We start from the raw sequence: 21,524 nt of genomic DNA on the forward strand, positions 1-21,524 counted from the left end.
TATTTGTTGCAAGGTGCCAAAAGAAACATACATGTGTGCATGTATGAGTATGTGGGACCACATACATATATGTGTGCATATACTGTATGTATGTGCATATGGATGAGCACATTTCTGTGTGTGTGTGTGTGTGTGTGTATGAGTGTGTGTGTGTGTGTGCGCAGAGAAAGGATTAGCTGGATTAGGCTGCCTCTCAGCAGGGACCCCCTGTGGTGAGGAGGAAGCCCCCCAAAACCAGGTCATCTCTCTGCCACCAAGTCTACAGCGACCTCCCATACCCTGAGCCCCCTATACCATCAGAGATATGAAGAAACACGTACAAGAGGATGTTATCTAAACACCACTTTAAGAAAGCTACTTGAAAAGCTACTTCAACAAAGTAAATATATACGAAAATACATGTGACTTTAATGCAGGTTTGTTTTGCCTGTGAAATATGTGTTTGTCTTCATTCAGCAAACCTTATGACACATTTTCAAGTTACTCAAGAGCTTCAGCAATGACAGAAGAATGTACAGAGGGTGTTATTATAGCCTACATCATGGCTGAATCATTCTCTATCTCTCTTTGTCTTTCTTTCTGTCATTTGACATTGCTTGGTCCCTGCCAGTGTCAGTCTGTTCAGGTATGTTTTCCCACAGTGAGTCCCCCACCTATCTTCAAGACCTCTTTTCTCCTCTTCAGTCTTCTCCTTTATGCTTCACTCCCTCTCAGCTGCTACCACCAATCACCTGGCAGAGCTTTGATCATTGAGAAGAACCCACCTGTTCTTCCTCCACTTGTTTGTGTCTACTTTCTACCATCTGTTGTCACTTTGTGTCTATCCCTCACCCTATCTTTGTTTCTTATATGTTTCTATATGTGTACTTCTCAAGTCTCTTAAATTGCATCCACGTTTCCCTCACTTGCGTATTTTCATTGTGTCTTAGTCTCTCTCACCGAGGATGCATGGAGAGACACGAGGAAACCATGCAAGGAGAGAGGAAACGAAGAAATATGATTTTAGAGATATGAGACGTCCTTTCCTCTGAAGCGTCACGTGAAGCAACGTCCGTTTCTGATGACGGCGGCAGCTGATCACAGCTGGATCAGCTGTCAGTCGGCTTTAACAGCTGTAGTGGCTTATGATGGAGGTTGTGTCTGCACACATGTACCCTATCACTATCACTGTCAGAGCAGCGGTGCTTTCTCTCTGTAGCCTGTTACCTGTTCAACAAATATCTGCACATGAATAAAAACCTGCATTCTGTATTTATACTGTATGCTGTGTCCTGCTCAGAGGCACATGGACCATTGCTACTGGCAGAATGTGTTTATATTATTTATTAATTATTTGTGTCTGTATTTATTGGTATTCTTATTGTGAATTCATTGTTTAATAACCCAGAATATGATGAAGGTTTCTTTTGAACACTGGAAATGATTTATTAGGCTAAACATTTCAGGGAAAATTGAAATGATGTAACTCATATCAAACCCAACGCTTCAGAATTTTCAGCCTCACGTGTGACTGAATGGAAATGATGATAAATTATGTAAAGTATAAATGTGTTTAAAAAGTGTTTCTTACTGACAGACACTCTCCCTTTCTTTAATTTTATCCATTATAAAAGTTAATGAGGGAAATAACAGATCATGAAAAGAAAAATCTTTCTAATAAATGAAGAAAGTTGTTTATGGTTCTTTTGTTGTTCAGACCGACGATTAACAGATGTTTGACTAGATGGTGAATCAGAAAACAAATAAAATATAAAACTTGGGAGTGATACGCTTGAGTTTAAGTTAAGTTTAATCTGTTATCTGTCTCCACTCCAGTATGAAATTGCAGTGATGTTGTTATGAATCAGATCAGTCCGATCTGCTGCAGCATCCAATCAATAACTGCTTTCCGATAAGGGGCTGCGTCAGCCGGTAAAAGATTTCCGTTAAGGCTGCTCTCGTGTATCCTCACTCATGTCTCCTCAGATATCCCCCCTCATTCCTCAGAGCAGAAGTAAGAGCTTTGACACGGCCTTCAAGAGGCGGACCAGAATGACTTCCGGTTCCGGTGAGGAAATATCAAATAAGAGACTTGAGATGTACCCCAGTGTTTCCCCTATAATTGTACAGGCCTGGTGGGCCACCAGGCCAACGAGAGGCCCCCCCAAAAATCTTTTCTTTAATGCCAAAAATAATGCCAAATATCCATTCATTCGGAAATCAATAATCATTTGCGTTTGTGAGCCTCTGTGCGGCACTGTCCTGAAACATGAGTCAACCTCCGTGTTGTTGCCTGGGAAACTCTTGACGCGATGTGAGTGCCCCATCTCTTTAGGGTTTTTTCGGTGCTTACCACCAGGCCTGAAAAAAATTCTAGGGGAAACACTGCACCTTATGTCAATCGTTGCAGTTCCTAATTCTCGCTTCCTCATTTTAATACAGCCACTCAGAATCTCAGTAAGTTTCACAACTCATTGTTGTGGAGATGACTTATAGCTATGATCTGAAGGATTTAATGACAGCTAGGGAACAAATTCAGTGTGTGTCAGAGTAATATATTTTAGAAGAAACAATCACCTCGAATTGTTCACAAAACTGATCTGATGGCTTGGTTTTACCATTTAACAACTTCTGCCTTGTCTAGGATCATGGTGACATCACCATCCTGGTATTATAAGCTGAATTTCATCAGTAGACAAGCAAAAGTGTGACTTTCCCATCCACATCCAATATTTATGTATTCTTTAATTACCATTATAAAAGCCTTGCATAACACTGCATCAACTGTTGTCCCATTTTACTTTTCCTTTCATTGTTTGTCAGTTACTTTTATCATCGTCATATCCACCAGCTTATTCTCCCCTTCAACGCAAGATTTTCAAACTGATTTTCCTGCCAAATAATAGTGAATATGTTTCACTACTGAATCCATGTTTGCTAAACTTCATGATTTGTTTTGTGATTTTCTAAATAGGAATTTTCTTTCCTTCTTTCTTTCCAGCAGTTTTTAACTGACTTTCAGTACGCTGGCTCGCACTCTTGCCATGCGGTAGCACCAGCAGTGGTACAAGCAGTAATAGTTGTACTAGCAGCATGCAGAGAAGTATACACAGCAGTAATAGTAGTTTTGAATGTGGGCTCTGCAATGCAGGTGTGCACACAGCCACAAATATGTGATGAAAGGCCTCACTGAGAGCTGAGACCCTATCTGACCCAGGGTGAGCCCCTCTCACTCTGTTGCTCTCTCCCCCTCTCTCTCTCCCAATCTCCTTTCAATTTTTAGAGAGGAGGGGGCTGCCACACAGAGGAAGGGTAAAACGAGCAAGGTAGATAAAGAGAGAGTTTTAAGAAAGAAGAGGTGGGAAATTGAGGGAATGAGAGAGAGAAAAAAGGAGAGTAAAACTGAGAAATGTTAGGAAACAGAGAAGGGAAATGCTCTGACGTGCAGCTGTAGTGTCTTCTTATGCAGCCACACACCCCCGAGCACTCCGACCCCTGACACAAATGTGACACCCCAGCTGCCAACCCCTGCCCCCCCCCCCCCCCCCCATCCTCCTCTCCTCTCCGAACCCCCACCCATACCACCAACCCTCACCCCCCAACTCCAGCATTACCATATGTATGGCTCCCCTCGCCCCTGATTATGCTAATCACCTGTCCGGCCCCTGCAGCCCCTAAAATGGGTGTATTTAGCAGTCGGCTGGCTCCCAATGCAGCTTCCCCTGGGCCCAAGGTGTACATTCACACACTCCTCAATGGGCAGATTCTTCCACGTTGCTGCCTTCATTCAGGTCCCACTCTCCCCTCCCAACCCCCCACCTCCACCCCGAAAACCCCCCCCAAAACTATTCAGTGCCAATGGATTCACAGAGCATTGGAAAGAGTAGTAGGGGAAGAAAACGCTGACAGAAAATCTGTGTTTGTAGAGTGTGCAGGGGTGCGCAGGCCTGTATGCAGTGGTTGGGGTACAATTACAAAAAAACCAAGATGTCGGGTAAGATTATGTGTTAATTGTTGTATGTGACCAACAGGACATGTGGGATTTGATTATACTGTGATTGGGGGTGATGTAAAAGCGCTATCCAATCACCAGAGATAGTAACACTCTCTTGACAAGTAAAACAAGACATTAAAAAATAATGAACAATCCGAAAATCTTGTGAAAACTCTCCCATATCGCCTGTCAGTGCCTGTTGAATGCAAGCCAGGTGAGCCCTCTCCCACTGCTGCATTAACTGCCCTGTGATTGGCCTACAGCCCAGCCATAACAGACCGTGACACGAGCCTGAACAGCCAATCTCAACCAGCCATCTCTCTGTCATTTCCTGGAAAGATGGCCCATGATTCCAGGTATCCCAAAATCACACATTCCAAAGTGTGGAATAAAAGACACAGACAGAATCACACAGAGAGCATGAATGGAAGAAACAAAGACAAACAGAAGTTGTATCTCTTTTCGAAGTGTTTCAGTCTTGCCAGAAATTTTCTAGGGAATCCCTAACCTTTACGATCATGATTTTGAGGGAAATTGCAGATTCCCTTTGTCACTCTGAGCGACCCGTTTCACATAAGACACAGTCATTTGATCCATCGTAATATAGAAATAGTGATAAGAGCAGCTTTAAAAAGACAAACCAAAGATTGAGTAAACGTTTCTAAGATGTTTACACCTTGCCTAATCATAGGATGTGATGTGCGCATAAGTACATTTCTGCACTTATTATGAGCAGCCCTGAGCATAGCTTAACTGTCTACAATGCAAAACATCAAAACAACTGAAAATGTGACACTCATCAGCCCTTGCTACCAAAAACAAAACATCCTATCGTGTTGGGTCACAAGTGTTGCCCCTGTCCAAACGCACAGTGACTCATTCTGGAGCTCCAAGCATCTCAATCATCTGAGAGAGGAAACATTTTATATCTCTTTATCTTCATGCCTTGCGTGTGCATGTGTGGTACTGGTGTAATTGCTGTTGCTGCCAGATTCTATGACGTTGTGCCGTAGGAATTGCAATGAACTATACTGCTACGTAACCCATGTGTGCCAGAGGGGCTAAAAAATTCCAACTGCATAGACAGTTTGGAGATGTTTATAGTATGTTTGCATGAAAAATGCTCTGTGCTGCCGTCTGAAAAGCATCAATCCACACTCCAATCTCTCTCCTAGTGTACGGTAGGCACTGCAGCCAAAACACAAACACACTACCGCTACTATACTCCTGCTTCTTCCCTCGCTCAATCTCCCCCCAGCGCACACACACACACTTTCTCTCTCTCTCTCCCTCTGCTGTTTTGTACTTTCTCCACCCCTCTGGCAGTCAGCACTGTGAGGGAGGGAAGAGAGGAAAGGGGAAGAGGGAGGGAGGGTTTGGAGGGGAGGGAAGGGAAGGAGGGAGGCCAGACCACCCTGCTCTCATGGCAGGGCTGAGTGTTTACATTGCCGTGGCTCACTCTGTAATACATCTGGCATTCTGAGGCCACTCTCTCCAGCCAGGGACGGGGGAGTGGTGGTGGTGGTGGGAGGGGAAGGGGGGGGGGGGGGTTGGTGGAAGGGAGGGGGGGGGGGGGAGACTCGGGTAAAGAGAGAGACCTTTCTGGCAGAGAGGAAAAGAGAGGGATACGAGAGCGAGGGAGAGAGAGAGAAAGAGAGGTAGAGGGGGGAGGGTAATTCTCTCCATAGTCTCCTGTGGTCGGTCATTCGCAGGGCTCTGGTTTTTGAATAAGAGCGCCTGAAAGAATGCAAAATGTAAACAGAGAGCTTGGAGGCATCTCAGGATGTCGTTTGTGAATGGGAGTGCGCTCGCCTCGAGAGCTCACACACACAGACACACACACACACATACAGGGACACACACGGCATGGTTAACAAGCAGATTTTTAAAAGTTATTTCACATTTACTTTGCCAGGTAGGGCTAATATACACAAAGCTGCTTTCAAATGAGGGAGAGCTAGCTTGAGAAAACAGCGCTGTAAGTCTGTGTACAGTACCAGAGGCGCAATGTTTCCCCACACTAAATCCCTCACCAGCTAGCCTGTACTTTTCATCAACTCGTAAAGTTTAACACAACACGCTGGAATGTTATTCCTTCTACAGAGGTTTAATCCTGTTTGTAGTGAACTGATAAACACAAACTTAATTGAGTCCAGTTTGGAAAATGTAAAAAGTGTGCGGGTGTATGTGTGCACGTACACATTTGTGTGTGACTGCCTAAGTTGGTGAGAGAGAGTGAAAGAGGTGCAAAGAGAAAGATAGATGAATCTGTGTTGTGTATTTTGTGCAAACTAGGAAAAAATATTGGGTGTGGGCGCATTTGTGTGTTTGATTGCTTGCGGCTGCTGAATGAAAGCGGTCGGAGATAGAGCGTGAGAGACGGAGTGAAAGAAAGAGAGAGAAAAAGAAAAAGAAGGAGGAAAACAGATGAATAAAGAAGAGAAAATAGCAAAGAGAGGCCCTTAGAAATAGCCTGCCATGCAAACCCTGGTCAACCACCTACTCATTCACAGAACCAAAACTCCAAAGCTTCTCTGCACATGTTAATGTGTGTGTGTGTGTGCGTGCATCCATGCATGTATCAATGCTCCCATACACATCAAAAGCTGGATAATTCAATCATGCAAACCACAATCCTCTCAGTGGAGACGCCACATTCAGGGCACTCCTCCTCTTCCTCCTCCTCATCTTCTTCCACAAGAAAGGATGTCAAGGCTTCTTCCGCATGCACTTAACATTATACCACTCCCTTCTTCACCGCCATTACCAGCACAACAAAAAAACAACCACCAACTCTGTCAACTCAGCTCTTAATCACACTAGATACAAAACAGACATGTGAGGGAGGGGTGGGGGTGGGGGGTGGGGGTGGGTTGTTTGAGAAAAAAGTTAAGTCCTATCAGACTGTAGTCTGAAATGTTAAATCAGGCTCAGAGTGGATTGGCACCATTTTAACAATATTGATATCAGTGCTAAGTCAGTCAGACGGATAACAAATCATGAGTCATCAAGGGAAAGTGACTTTGAATTGCCTCTTTACCTCTTTTTCTCTTGTCATTCCTGAACAGATATTCAAATAGTCATTAAAGCTGATGTAAATTTATTTGAGTTGAAATTATTATACAGTATTTCAGAGATTAAAGCAACAGTTATATCATATTCACTGCCCTCTGCTGGAGGACAGATGTCAAAAGGTTAAACACAAATTCATAATAAATATTGATACAGAAGAACAATGCATGCTAACACTCTCCCTCACCAACATCTGGCCCATGTGATGCACACATAAAGGCATACATAACGCATAGAGACACACACACACATACACACACACGAACATACAGGACACAAACAATGCTTGGTGACAGCTGCTACTTCTGCTGCATTTCTTCCACCCCTACCATCCTCCACCACCCACCCCTCTGCTGTGAGTCTTCACTCTGCACCCAGGCCACAGGGTGAGTATCAGGTGAGGTTTTAAATAGTGGGGCCTCTACGAGATGACCTCAGGGTCCCAGGGGTCTACCCCCGTAGCCCCTGGCCTCTACACTATGCCCCCCAAGAAAGCGCTCCGGGGCTGGGGGCCGCCCCTCAGTCTGTGGCCTTGAGACTACAATCCATAGCCCTGTGCCCCAGTCCAGGCCATAAATCTGCGGACCATAAACTCATTTCAACTGGAATCACTCACACATATTCTCTGTGTAGCTCAACTCAAGTGTCCAATGAAAACAAAAGACATCCTCTGAATGCTATGGGCCCCATCCTCTTTAGTCTATGCTAAAGCTACTGGCTAACCACAACTCAGCCCAGATTACAGGACAGCTCCAGCTCATCTGCTGCACCCCCAGTTTCAACTTCAACCCTTGCCCAGAGCTCAAGCTTCAAAAGCCCCACTTCCAAATTCTCTCCTCTCCGTACCGTCTCTCCCCCATCAACACAGCCCCACAACCACAGCCCAGCCCGAGCCACATCTCTAGCCCCTCTCTCTCAGCACAGAAACCAAACGAAAGAGTGAGGGGCCGTCCTACAGGAAGGCCAATGTTTACGTGATACTGTTTTAATTAGAGGCAGGCGGTGCTGCTATTTTCTTTACAATTTGGCCTGTGTTTGCCTTAACCCAGAATGCCAAGGGATGGCTCCATTTTCCATTTGTGGCCAGGAGGAACTCTAAAGGGGTCTTATTCCTCTCTTCCACGTCTCTGCTCCGTGGATGCGGCTTATAGTTAATCATCACAAGATCATCCGGAATCATCTGCAATTTGAAACTGAGGATGTATCTGAAGTCGTAGCCGGGCCAGTATGCATGTGTTCCGACACTGAGGAAAGCACACGGAGGGCAGCCAACCACGTTTGTGTGTAGGGAGATTAAGTTTGGAAACCACAATACTACAACTTCCTGTTTCAGATAATAATTTCCTGTGAGCGCCACAGTGGACATAAACACAGCATTTATCTGTAGTGTGGAGGCAATCTGCCCCGAATACACACCACTATCATTTTCATGTCAAGGGGGAAAAAAAAGACTTAAAAAATAATTGATTATCCTTTGCCAAATGTTTAGCAGAACACGAACCCCCGTAGATCCTTAAAGGCTTGACACAATCGCCTCTTTGTGCAAGCGTGCGTCTAACTCCCAATTGGTCTCTGTCGCTTTGTCTAATAAACAGAACTTCCTGTGTCTGAGTGTTTATAAACAGAGCTGAGTGAGCACTGTGTGAGAAGAGACAATCCCTGTGAAAGCTGCAGCACGTGACAGTGTGTAGAATAAACACACTGGCCAGCTCCAGTCGCCCGGCTGCCTCGGCACTACCAGAAAGCAGGTGACGACAGATACGACATGAGATGTAAAAATGTGGCTCCACTCAATTGTAGGAGAATTGAGAGATCTAATATGATGAGGGTGTTGTGTGTGTGTGTGTGTGTGTGTGTGTGTGTGTGTGTGTGCATGCGCGTGCGTGTCTGTGCGTGCGTCCACAGGCCACACAGCTTCCAGGAGGGGTCGTTCATGGGTCGCCTGCGGAGGGCAGTTCCAAATGAAACATAAACAGCCGCTCTGTCCTCTCCTCCTCTCTCCTCTTTTTCCTCTCGGACGATGGGCCAGTCCCCCAGCACGGCCCAGCACAGCGTTCCACGGTCCAGGCAGAACTAATCTATCCCTCAGCTGTGCAGTCTAATCTAAACAAACAGATCTCTCCCTACCAACATCTGGAACCCCTCACGTACTGGGACCTAGGAAACCACTGCAGCCCTGTCTTTTTGTCAGTGTGTGTGCATGTGCAGGTCTCTGTATCAGTGTGAGTCCATGTTGTAAACGTCTACCAGAGGTCACTAAACTTGATTTTTACTGTCTCTTGTGTTCAACATGAAGCTAACCCGTTCTGTCAGTGCCAAGACTTTATGGTGTGACTTCTGTGAAAGACAGCAGCGAAGACCTGACAGAAGCTCCAAGCTAATTATTCATATGTAAAACTGCCAATGAATTTGGTGTAATGCCAGCAAGGCTGCAACTAATAACTATCCTTAACAATTAACTGAGTAGTGACAAATCACAAACTAACACAACCCGTGTTAATGACTTCAAATTGAATTTCATATCATTCAAATGATAGGAAACAAAGAGAAGCAGATCCTCACATTTGAGCAGCTGTAAAAAGAAAAGTTTTTCTACTTGATAAATTAGTTCACCTGAAAAAATTCACCCCACATTGTATATCTTTTGAGCATAATAAAAAAAAAAAATCACCCTTCATGCTTCATGAAGCAGTTTGCTGCTTCATGAAGAACAGCAGCTGTGTTTAGTTTGAAATCATGTCAGTTACAATGTGTAACAATGTTCCAAGTTTTTACAAAAGTGTCAAAAAGTCCATTGAAACATCAGCTATGCTCTCATCTATCATCTGCTACGCTCGGTATACTTCCAATAATACGTTTGCCTAAATATGGCTAAATACACTTCTTCTGGAGGAGCTTCCAGAATAAGCAATAGCTTGACATTGAGGAGTCAATAAAGACAAATGTTAAGCACAAATTAACAAAGCCTGAAGTGATGTCTCTCAATCTCTTATTGTGTTTGACCAGTTGTCAAAAACTCAATATAAAACAAGACAAACTGACAAAAAGGTTGTTCCAAGCAAATATGTGATTATTTTTCTCATCAAAAAGCCAGTAATTAATGTTCTGTCATTCACTTTATTGACTAATCAGTTTCAGCACTGAATGCCAGTCTGTAGTTAGTACCAGAGGATGTATTGTGGAGCCTGTGATAACATTCAGTTCCATCCATACTACTCTGACTGTGGTCTTACATGTGAAAAGGGGGTGAAAACAGTGTGTCCCTCTCACTGAAATGAGAAGACCTGCACTGAAGAGGCTCCCCTCTGCCTAAACTGCTGCCAACTGCGCCTGCGCCACCGATTACAAGAACACGCTGTCTGTCAGACCCCCTGCAGCAGCATGCAACGAGAGAACAGCCATCCCGGCGAGGAGGTGAGGAGTTTGATCTGTACGGGGAATCAGTCTGCTTTAATGTTTGATCTCATTAACTATATCTTTGAGATTTAAAGCATGGAGCTGAAAAGGGGAGAGAAACCAGAAAAGTCACAAAAACACAAACATGACAACCGCACATGTGCAAATACCTTGTTTTTTTTTTTTAAATGCCCCAAAAATATTTCAATTCAATATCTCAGCAGCAAAATCTGCTCCTCCATTCATGACTACACCAGCCAACTCTAGCCCTAAGTGCTGGAATGCGGATCAAAGGAAAGGAAAAAAGCACAGCCCCTTCCTCTTACCCCCCAAGCACCACCCATACGCAGTGTTCCTTTTTTTTTTCTTTAAAAAGAATTTCATTCTTCATAAGTTGCTTCTGGAAAAAAAAAAAAAAAACAACAAGTGAGCAGCCTATCCACTCCACAAACACGAGTTCCTGTCCTCACTCCGCTTTTTCCCTGCAGCCGGAGACAAATCTTTTTGGAAAGTTGAGAGCTGTCCAAAACGGGACCACACACAGTCTTTGAGCATTCAACTGCTGGGGGCAGGCAGACACACACTCACACACACTCACTCACACACTCTCACAAAATGGCGGCTTTGACAAAAATTTCCTCTACCCCAAAAGCTGCTTATGAACTTAATTACAACCTTACTTCTGAGCGCAGTTACAGTCACCTCTTGCACATCTTGTGCATGCATTTAACATGGTTTGAAAACCAAAGCTGCAAGTATGTTGGGATAAATAAAAGAATTTCTCAAGTTTGACTTGGCCACTCGCCAGGGCCCAAACAATAAACAATCCCCCTGGCTTGTTCAGTATCATCCACCATCCTTCTCATCCTCCAATCTAACCCATCACATGTCCATCCAAACATATTGAAAAGCACAAGAGTTTCAGCATCTTACATCCAAACACACACACACTAGAATCACAGATACACTTTTCAACCTGTCAAAAACAGATACTAATGAATCAGAGTGTCTTACCTTCTACCCAGAGTTTCTCCACGTCCGTCTCCAAATTAGCTGCCCGTAAGCCCACAGCGAAAGCTCCAAAAATCATGAGGCCCACAACCAAAAACTTTCCGCAGTTCTTTTGTATGTAACAGCCCAGCCTGAATAAAAGTCTCTGGAACTTCGCTCTCAGCCATAGAGGTGCTTTCCTCCCAGTCGCCTTCCCCTACAATGAGACAAGAGTCAAAGTGTTACTGTCAATTAGAACATGAACACAGCACTTACCTGGACAGGTGAGTCCATAGGTTTAAAGAAAAAAAAGGGTTAGTGTCATAAGACAAGGAAATGGCTGATAAAGCCTGGTGCCACACACACTCCATCTGAGAAAACAATCATTAAGATGTCATTATTAGACTTCAAATATTTAATGGAAATAGGGGCTCCAGTCAAAACAATGAGACACATCCCCTTGTCTGTCTATAGTGATTGAATATACACATCTGCTGGCGACCGCCTGGAAACCACTGAAGACTCCCCAGAGTGAGAGCCACAGGTTCCATCACATCAACAACATGTGTAAACTGTAACCTTAGTAAGACACATGCAAAACATAAGATATTTTCACCCCCCCTTACAGGTAACCCACTCACAGCCTGATCCATTTCTGTCATTTCACTGGCCAGTGATCAAATATGAAGAAGCTGATCCGGAAAGACTGATAGTAAGTGGGTGTCACATGTTTGTGCTGAGCTGCTCCAAAAAAAAAAAGGGTTTGCAGCTGGACCTCCAGCGTGGACGGAGGTAAATAAAAGGAGATAGCTGTCAAGTCACCAGTAGACAGTGGGAGGCCTTTTCATAATAAGCCTCCCCTGTGTATATTTCACACACAGACGTCCTTATGCAAAAATATAGCCTACAGGGTCTTAAAATTCAGCTTTGCTTTTGTAGCAGTCCTGTAAAAACTCAGTTAAATCCCTAGAATAGGGTAATAAAGGCTCTATATGCTCCCCAGCCCACAAAAAGTAATATATTTTGGGAGTACTGTGATTTGTCATTTAAGTAGACTGACACTCTCCCACACACAGACACACACACACACACACACCGATCGGCGATATTAAATATCCTGAGTGCATGTAAAACCCACAAATACCACCACACACAACTCCACTCCCCGTCCAGCAGCTCGTGTGTTCCGGCCTGCAGGGGAGTGGAGGAGCCATCACAGGGGGACTCACAATATTTGTGAACGGAAGAGGGCAGCCACATGGATTTTTTTTCCTCTTTACGCGAGTCGCCCAAGTCTAGATACGGTCATACGCAAGTGTAACTCAGCCACCAAAACTTTTACGCAGCTCATAAGCAGAAAAGCGGCAGGTTGGTTGTTGGGAAACGGTGAATGGTAGTGTTGCCTGTGAGTGAAAGCTGCATGTTTTGCCTGCTCTCACACCGTTATAGGTTGAGATGTTGTATCAAAAAACAACCGACTGATTTGAATTTACAAAACAAACGTGTTTGGCGTCCAGAAGCCGGGTGCAGAGACAGAGTCTAAATGTTGCACTAAATAAAACAAAACAACCTGCGCTTTCTACAACCTTGCCTTACCCCTGTGATCCCCTACCCAGCCCGTCCCGTTACCTAGCAGCGACTGGATATAGTTTGGCCACTTTTTACGGCGAACACAATAAAACCAAGACCACAAAGCTCCTGCCCTGTTAAGATGTGAAATAAGCACCTCCGATATTTGCTCCAAAGCAAAATCCGCATCGCAGTAACTCGGCCGCTGCAAATACTCCAAATCCAGCGGTGTGTTGCGGGTATAGTCCCCCCTGTTCCTCCGCGTTATCCTCGGCCGGTCGGGGTCTCTGTTTTCCTGCTCGGAGGGCGCATTAGCAGCCGAGGCCATGTTGCGGGGACTGCGAGATGGTTATCGTTTCCCACTTTATTGTATTTCCCCGAAAGCGTGTAGCGATATCCCAAGGCAACAAAGTTTTACTCTCGGAGACCTCACACCAGTGAAGTAGGACTTCATACTCCTGTTGGAGACGGCGAGTCAAAGTCTGCGCCTTCCATCCCAACATTTCGTGATCCGGAGGTCTCCACCGCTTTCACCGCATTCACCGTGTCTCTTAAAAAAAGTAAGTTTCTCTCAAAAAGCGAGGTGCACAAAGTGATTCCCATACACAAGTCGTCGGGTAAGTAGCCTGGATGGTCGTAGCATTCTGGGGAGATCTATGTGGTCTTCCCCTGGGCCGCGCGTCACGGCCAACTCTGAGATTCAATAGAAGAGGAGAAAAAGACCTCTCTCCATTTGGAGGCAGAGAAGGAGGAGGGGTGAAAGGGAAAAAAAAGACTCGAGATCCCGCCTCTAGGGCTGTCAGATTGCAGGACTTTCTTGCATCTGATTGGTTCCAGAAGGGCAAAAATTACTCAGCAAACACGACTATTATTAGCTGCTTAGCAACAGCTCACTAAAGTAGAGACCACCCAGGCAGAGAGACCTCATGTGTGCATCTCCAACTTCAGGGGAGGCTCGCAGAGAGCTAAACCCGCTCGGTGCGTTTGGTGTCTTGGGTTTCCACACATCGCCCTGCCGCTAGAGAGAAGCGTGTCAAGGAGAAGACCTGAAGTCTGAAGCAAGGTACACCGTCTGTGCGTCGGAGGGGCGCCGAGGAATGTCAGAACTGCAGTTTTTAACTTTGATTTTTCCCCCCCTACCTCACCACCATGATGGTAGTAGCTGAGCCTCAAATTACAGCGGTTCAAGGGGAGGTCCTACAGTTTAGTGTCGGTGTTACAGCCCCACTGTAGTATATATGTTATTCTATAAGTGTGCAAAACACATTTCATGTCCTGGTAGACATGAATTAAACGATTTTTGAAATAAACATAAACATAAACCATTTTTTGGATTTGAAAGAATAAAGTTATGGTCAGAATGATAAAATACATCTAACCTGTAATAAACAGCTCGGTTGGCAGTGGTGTATAAGATGTCTCCAATCACATGTTAAAGACAACATCCAACAATGTAGGCTATAACTTGCAAAATGATCTTCTTTTGACAAAGACTGTATACACAAACAACTGGGTAAAATATAGATTACATTTTTATAAAGTCACTGTCCATTAAAGATTTTTGATTTATGCGCAATTACGCATGGACATGTATAGTTGTCCCAAATTTATTATCCATTTTATTGATAGAGCCTGCTGTTATTCAGTTTCAAAATACCACAGTAGTGCAAGTATGTGGATCTAGTTCAAAATAAGTAACAGTAAATTTTCTCAGTATCATAGTAATATTTCACACAGACCAGCTGCAGAGAAAAATGCACAAGACGTATTTTTACGCATTACGCAGCATGCTATGTTAAACGCACTGATGTATGAAATTCAGATAGCCCAATGATCACACCGTGCATTTCATCAATATGAATATTATCAAGTAGCGTACTGCAGTAGGGAAATAGCCTTCTTTTCTCGGTGGGCTCTTAAAACCTGGAGGATTTTTTTTTTTTTTTTTTTTGCACAACAGACAAAATAAGCGCATAGCTAAGGATTTAAAGGGTTGTCAGCTTGAAGAGATCAACTTATTCATATGTTCAAAACATCCGTTTCTCTAAATGTCATGTCCTTAACATCAAATTAACAATCAGGAAAAAAGTGAAATGAAATCTAAGATAATTAAGTAGTTCAACCACGGTCTACACTTTCCTTTGAAAAAAAAAGTCAAACAAAATAATTTAAGCTGAACCCACACCAGACTAATATATCTATGTGAGTAGAATGAAATAAAACAGACATAACAAAACAAATGGATGGAGTAGTAATTAACCAGTGTAACGACTTGATAGACCAGAGTATCAACCGGCCCAGACTTCACACCTGAGGCATCAGAGCGCTCAGCAGCGGCTCGTCTGGCTGCCAGCCGCGCACTTACCATCTTCCGTCCAGGTGGGAAAAGCTTTCTGGACAAATCCGGTAGATATCCGCCCCCCATGGAGTCCGAAACGTGTCAGTTATGATGAAGATAAAAAAGAACTGCGCTACTGTTGTGAAGAGAAAAAAAGAGTCGGACGCATTGTAATCCGTCTTGGTCGCGCAGGCATCCTGCTCTGCGTCGGGAAAAAAGGTTCACACACAATTACATGGCTGTTCCTTTCTGGCCACGTGGGTGGTCCCGTTCGCTCCATAGGCAGGACCCTTTGATTGTCACGTGATTAGCCCAAAATTGTAAACAGTACCAACCCATGCACAGCAGGATCCCGTGTCTCAGTCAGTCAATGACATACACACAGTGAGAGAGAAAGAGAGAGAGTGAGCACAGAATGACATGCTTATGTGCACAGCGACATGTTTGTCATGAAAGCACACATGTGCATGCACAAGTACACGCACAAATACTTTTGTGTACTTATATGTATGCACACACACTTGGGGACACAGGGAGACACACACAGACTCAGATAAAAACACATTTGCATGGGTTTGAAGATGTGCACACAGCGTGCACAGACCCTAAAAAACATGGAGGTATGCGCACACATATAATAGCATGCAAAAATATCAGTCACTCACACATGACACTCAAAACATGTCGCATTCATTTAATATTAAGTGATGGTTGCTGAAAACTCAAAGCCCTGGACTGACTGCTGGTGACAATCAAAAAGACATTTTTTTTTGCTCAAATTATCATCCAAAAAGTTTATTTTTATGATTCTTTTTCTTTGGCCCGAAGCCTAAATCACAAGATTTAACTGTACTCTTTTGTTTGTAATGACCCCACCTCATTTAAAAGATGTTTTTCTTTAAGAAAAAGCTAGGATGGTGTCTGGTTAATGCTAAGATCTTTGATCCAAACAGGGTTATCTATTCAGTCTAATCAACATTTTGATCTTTCTTCAGAATCAGTAGGAGGGTAAGATGCAGAATAGACCACCATGCTGACTGTAATAATAATATCATTTCAGTGGCATCAGATATCCCTGGTGTGGTATCGGAGTGGGAAAAAGCATCTAAGGGGGAACAAAGTTAGGCTACGATGCCCCCTAATGCCCCTGAATAGAACCAGACCTGTCTCAGTGGAACATGCTCCTATAGCAAGCAGGACTCATAACTGCCACACCATATCTGTGCTAGACATGTTCACGTTGTTATCACGGCGGTAACGCTGTAGGACTCCATCAAAGTGCCGTAGGTGATAGTGGAAAATGGTCCTTCCCTTCTAATACTGTAGTGTAGAGGCTGTAAAGATATGCCAGTAAAAATGCTCTGGGAGATTATATTGCAAGCATCTGTGTGAACTAATTAAATACGTATGCACATAAGATGCCAAAACAGCCTCGACCAAACATGAGTATATTTCCTTCTTTTTTTAAATTAACCATCATGTACTAATGTGGATCAGGTGGACTAATTGTGCATTTAGGAATTATACCATATAGGGAGAAATTGATTCCAAATCAGCTTCTTTTAATTTTGTGACTGCAGGCGATAGTTTGGATTTTAGGCTTTTGTGAACAATGAGGGCTGAGTGTATTCAGGCCTGTAAGCTACTGCCCTGTAAATAAAGGGGCAAGTTGTAGCTGCCCTTTATGCATGTGTGTCTTAGCTGTATTAATGTTTTTTTTAATATACTTTTTGGGTATTTTATGCCTTTTCTGGAGAGCTGACATGAAATGAGGGGAGTGAGGGGGATAACCTGCAAAGAAGGTCCCCGACCACACTTGAACCAGGTATGTTACGATTACAGTGTCTGCACCTTAAACCCCAGGCCACCAGGGCATTCTTGTATTAACATTTTATGGTTAAAAGCATGTATTTTACATAAAACAGGAACACAAGTGCTAACTGTAATAATTTAAATGTATTGTATTACACGAACTATGCCAAAGTACACTGGTCCACTACTTATTTACTGCGAATCTACCCTTTAAAGGGCTACCCAATAAACCATTTGATTTAATGAACCCATTACCTTTTTTTCACACTACCTTCTTGGAAATCTTTTTTTTCCATTTGATCTCCAATATTGGCAAAGGTCTAAAGGTAGCTACATCTAAGTTAGTTGTTTGCTCCATCCAACATTTTCATAATTTGAGTCATGGACATTGAGGCCTTAAGGAGCTGCTAGCTGGGCTTGAGGCTTTTAGTGACACTTAAACATTAGAAAATGTTTTTAAATTTGCTTTTAGAATCCAACTTCTTAGTTGTTGTTACATGGCTGCTTGGATCCTGGTGATTAATGTCTGCCTTTCCTTGATGGTTCATATTTATTCAGTCCTCTTCCAGATCCACATGGATTCCTTAATGAGGACAGGAGATGAAGTATTCATTTAGGAGATGGAGGAATTGGGCATTGATCCCGGTATGACTTCATCAACCAATCACCTTCTTTGACCCCTGGCAGGGCCCTTCGCACCCCTTGAGGCTGGTGGCTGGCTGGTGGCCATGGGAAAAGCGGAAAAACCTTGTTTAGTGCATGTGCTTATTTATGATTTGCAGGTGGATTACAGTTCAAAGCAGAAGTGTGCCAACACATTGATATCCTTAAGTCACAATCTGTGTCTCCTTTTAGGTAGGTTCATTATTATTTGCCTTGATGTGTCATTGATCTAATGATTTAATTTCTAATCTCTTTCAATGCCAATTCCTTGAGAAACTATCAACCTCAAACTTTAAATTCTCATTTTGAAAATATATTTTAACTGCTACAAAACAAAGACTTTTATCTGTAGCCACAGTGAACAGCAACAGTGTTTAACCATGTATAATTGCAAAAAGATAAAGCATGTTCTCCAAAATCAGCACGCTTCCTAGTTGAGTAGTTATGAATGGAAATGATGTTGCAGCTGTGTTTGCCAGCCATCATAAGACTAGATGGAGGAGTGGTGCAGCATGATCAGGCAGCCACTCTTATTTAAAGAGAAAAAAAAACAGCAGAAAGAGAGAGTGAGAGAATGCAAACAAAGCACACCTCTTTATTGAAAACAAATGCACTCAAGATCCCAATTAAGTAAGAATGTCCTCTCTCTCTCCCACTTTCTGTCTCTCCTTCATTCCAAAGGGGTTCTTGGTGATTAAAAGATCATGTGATGTGTTCCATTCATTGAGAGATGCAGACAGTCTACATGTGGCTTTAGTCGCACAGTACTGATGGTAAGAAATATGCATTACACTGCCTTGTCCTCTCACTTTTGTGACTATCCTGTACCTTATGGAAAAATGCCCAAAGAAAAACAAATCAAACAAGAAAATACAATACAGTAACATACAATAAATGCATACATAAAAAGAAAATAACATATTACATATTTCTTTTATTTAACTTCATTTATTTGTATGATTTGTTTTCATTTCAATCTTCCATAGTTTCTTATTATGGGTGATTTGCTAAGATGATTGTTAAATATAGGAGAAACTGGGTGTAAAGGTGTCACACAATTTGAATATTAAATGATAACTTAAATGTATTCATAGTGGTTGTATTTTCTTAGTTTTGCCCAGAATTTGATAATTAAATCTCGATACTCTCGATCCTTTTTCCATCACCCAGCAGTGGTTGGTCCACCAGAGAGGGTAAGCAAAGCTAACGCAACAGACTTGCTAGCATTTACCCTCTTCAACTCATTTGTATGTGAAGCAGTGTACTGTTTTTTCCAGTCTCTGCTGGCGTGAAGTCACACAGGCGACACTGTTTGGATCCCTTGGAGTGAGGTCGAGTGAGGTCTAAAAACACACCTGCACCGCTTATCTCCATGGGTGGTGCCAAAGAGAACGAAGCGGAGATCTTTGAGATTGTTACTTTAAAGCTGAAATTATACTTTCTGTGTTCGTGAGAGTCCGTTATGGTCTGCGTGATGTAAATTTGGTCATCAGAGGGTGTATGCATAGGCTATGTACGGACAGCCGTGTACCTCCAATTTGCTGTGACCGCACGGACTTGTCCGCATCGGTCCGCGTGGTCACAAGGCTGTCTTCCTGTAGATGCCAATCTACTGCACATGTGTGAAACGCGTCCTCCAAGCGGACTCTAGAAGGTAGTATAAACAGAACAACTACGTGTCTGTGGTTTCGTAGCTGTCTGTGTACGCATCCACTTGGGAGTATAAATTAAGCTTCAGTGGTGAGATTTGGGGCCCTCGCAGTATTGCTAAAAAGGACAAGAAACATGAGTATTCAGACAATCATAGAGGTTTTATACAAACCTCCAGGTTGGCCAAATGTCTTTGGAAGAGAAAACAAAAATAAATTATTACCCAAACTGTCCTTAGTAAACATCAACAAATGACAACTTCCTGGTTCACTGTTGACCTACAGGACTTACCGAAGCCTCACAAAAGTTCAATCAGGAGGACTTTCTTCATGCTTACTGATTTAGATTTTCTCCTATCCAACTCTAATCACCTGACTGAGGGTGTTCACACTGTCACGTCAATCAGATTTTTCCAATCACCTGTCAGCCAATCACATTGTTGATGTCAAACTTTAAACACTGTTCTTTCGTGTCAGATTGATCCATTTCCAACCCATTCACCTCCAGTTTCATAAGAACCAGTTGTCCAAAAGGTCCTTCCTCTGAGCTCATATGGAATCCCACTCCACATCATGTCCATCCAGATTCTCAGCTATTGTTCTTCACTCCTTCATTACAACCAGTGTATATACTCAGGACACGGGGGAGGAGGGGATTCCGCTACCACTGTTGATATGAGTATAGCTGTGTAATATGACATCACAGTTGGGTCTAATCACCAAAGACTCCTCACATATCTCTTTAACTTTTTCCTGTATTGCACAGTTTTCCTGTGGAAACATTTAAGATGCACTCATTCTATGTTTTACCTCAAAATAAAATGGTTTAGAGAATCTGGTTAGATGGCTGGCTTGTTTAGAACATGCTACAACTTTATTGTAGCAATGTTGCATTGTTCCCAGATCTCAGCAATTATTATAGTGAGTACAATATAATTATAACTCACAGAAATGATTGCTAGAAGTACAAAAAAGTAAGAGCCGAGTTGTAATGAACCAGAATTATCCTTTAAGGTGTGTGTCTGTTTATGAGGCAGCACATTCATATAATCACAAGAAAATCTCCCTCTGAGTGCACCTCCACGGTATCCCCCTTTGTAAGCCACATACAGGTACCATTTCCAATATTTCTGCCAAGTCATAAAACTATCCCCTCCTCCTCAATCTTGACCCAGCTGTTGGCTCCCCTTGGTCCATCATGGCTGCCTGTGAAGCAGTAGGGACTGAGCATGCAAGGGGAGTGCCTGCTGGGATGTTTATGTTCCAGCTCAAGGTTGTCTTCAATCATACACAGAGCTGTTTGACAGCTTGCAGCACCGCCTGGCCTCTGTTTACGTCTCCCAATTTCCGACTGGCTTTGTGTGCACAATCAGAGCAGCTCAGAGGGGATCCAAGAGGGCAATTCCACCTTTCTCCAACCAGCAGCAAGACTCTCCGTCTTGCTGCTAGTGGACCAAAGGCATCATAACATGATGCAGAAATGCTTTCTGGCTTAATCAGAGTAGGTAAACAGTCCAGTGAAAAAAGCAGCCCGCGGTCATTTACAAAACATGTTTGAAGTTATTTTAGTTGATTTTGTGTGAAAACTGTTCAGTTCAGTACACAAATCCATGGAAATTATATTCTTACAGCAAAGAAATGCAGATGTATTGAGAGTAAGTACTCAGTATTTTAAGTAGCAGTTAAAGGATTTGATTTTTCAGGGCTTCAGATATGTGTGTGTGTATGTGTATGTTTCATATGATATATTGTAACATATTTGTGATATATATATATATATATATACCTTGTGGCCATGTTTCACAAAAAAAGTAAGTTGGCAGTGTAAGTGAAAATGGAGAGATGAGGGGAAAAGTTGGCTGGAAAGGTTATGGATAAATATTAATTTTGATTTGAGGGCATTTGAGCACTTTTAAGTCCTATTAGTCTCAATTGGACTCTGTGTAGCTGTCCACTTCTCTGTTTGGCCGATATTTACTTTGAGATCTGGGATAGACAATGTTGGAACTGGTTGATATTTAGACAAGGCAGTGGTCTGTTCTGCAGAACTGGCCTGAGAAGA

General features: G+C 43.1%; 1 protein-coding gene across 2 annotated transcripts in view; it reads right to left on the bottom strand.

The window, feature by feature from the left end:
• The window catches only part of ptch1 (patched 1), a 57,341-nt gene extending 41,784 nt beyond the window's left edge, over positions 1 to 15,557 (bottom strand). The window contains exons 1-2 of one of the 2 annotated variants that reach the window (XM_044374469.1): positions 15,366 to 15,557; positions 11,456 to 11,648 (exon numbers count right to left, since the gene is read on the bottom strand). In XM_044374469.1, coding sequence (XP_044230404.1) covers positions 11,456 to 11,648; positions 15,366 to 15,425 — 253 coding nt within the window. In that variant the 5' untranslated portion in view covers positions 15,426 to 15,557. Of the gene's footprint in view, positions 1 to 11,455; positions 11,649 to 13,157; positions 13,791 to 15,365 lie in introns of those variants that run through there. The other variant, XM_044374464.1, reaches the window with a different exon arrangement.
• Between the last annotated feature and the right edge of the window lie 5,967 nt (positions 15,558 to 21,524).

This window comes from Thunnus albacares, chromosome 2 (genome assembly GCF_914725855.1).
Source record: "Thunnus albacares chromosome 2, fThuAlb1.1, whole genome shotgun sequence".
Taxonomy (NCBI): domain Eukaryota; kingdom Metazoa; phylum Chordata; class Actinopteri; order Scombriformes; family Scombridae; genus Thunnus; species Thunnus albacares.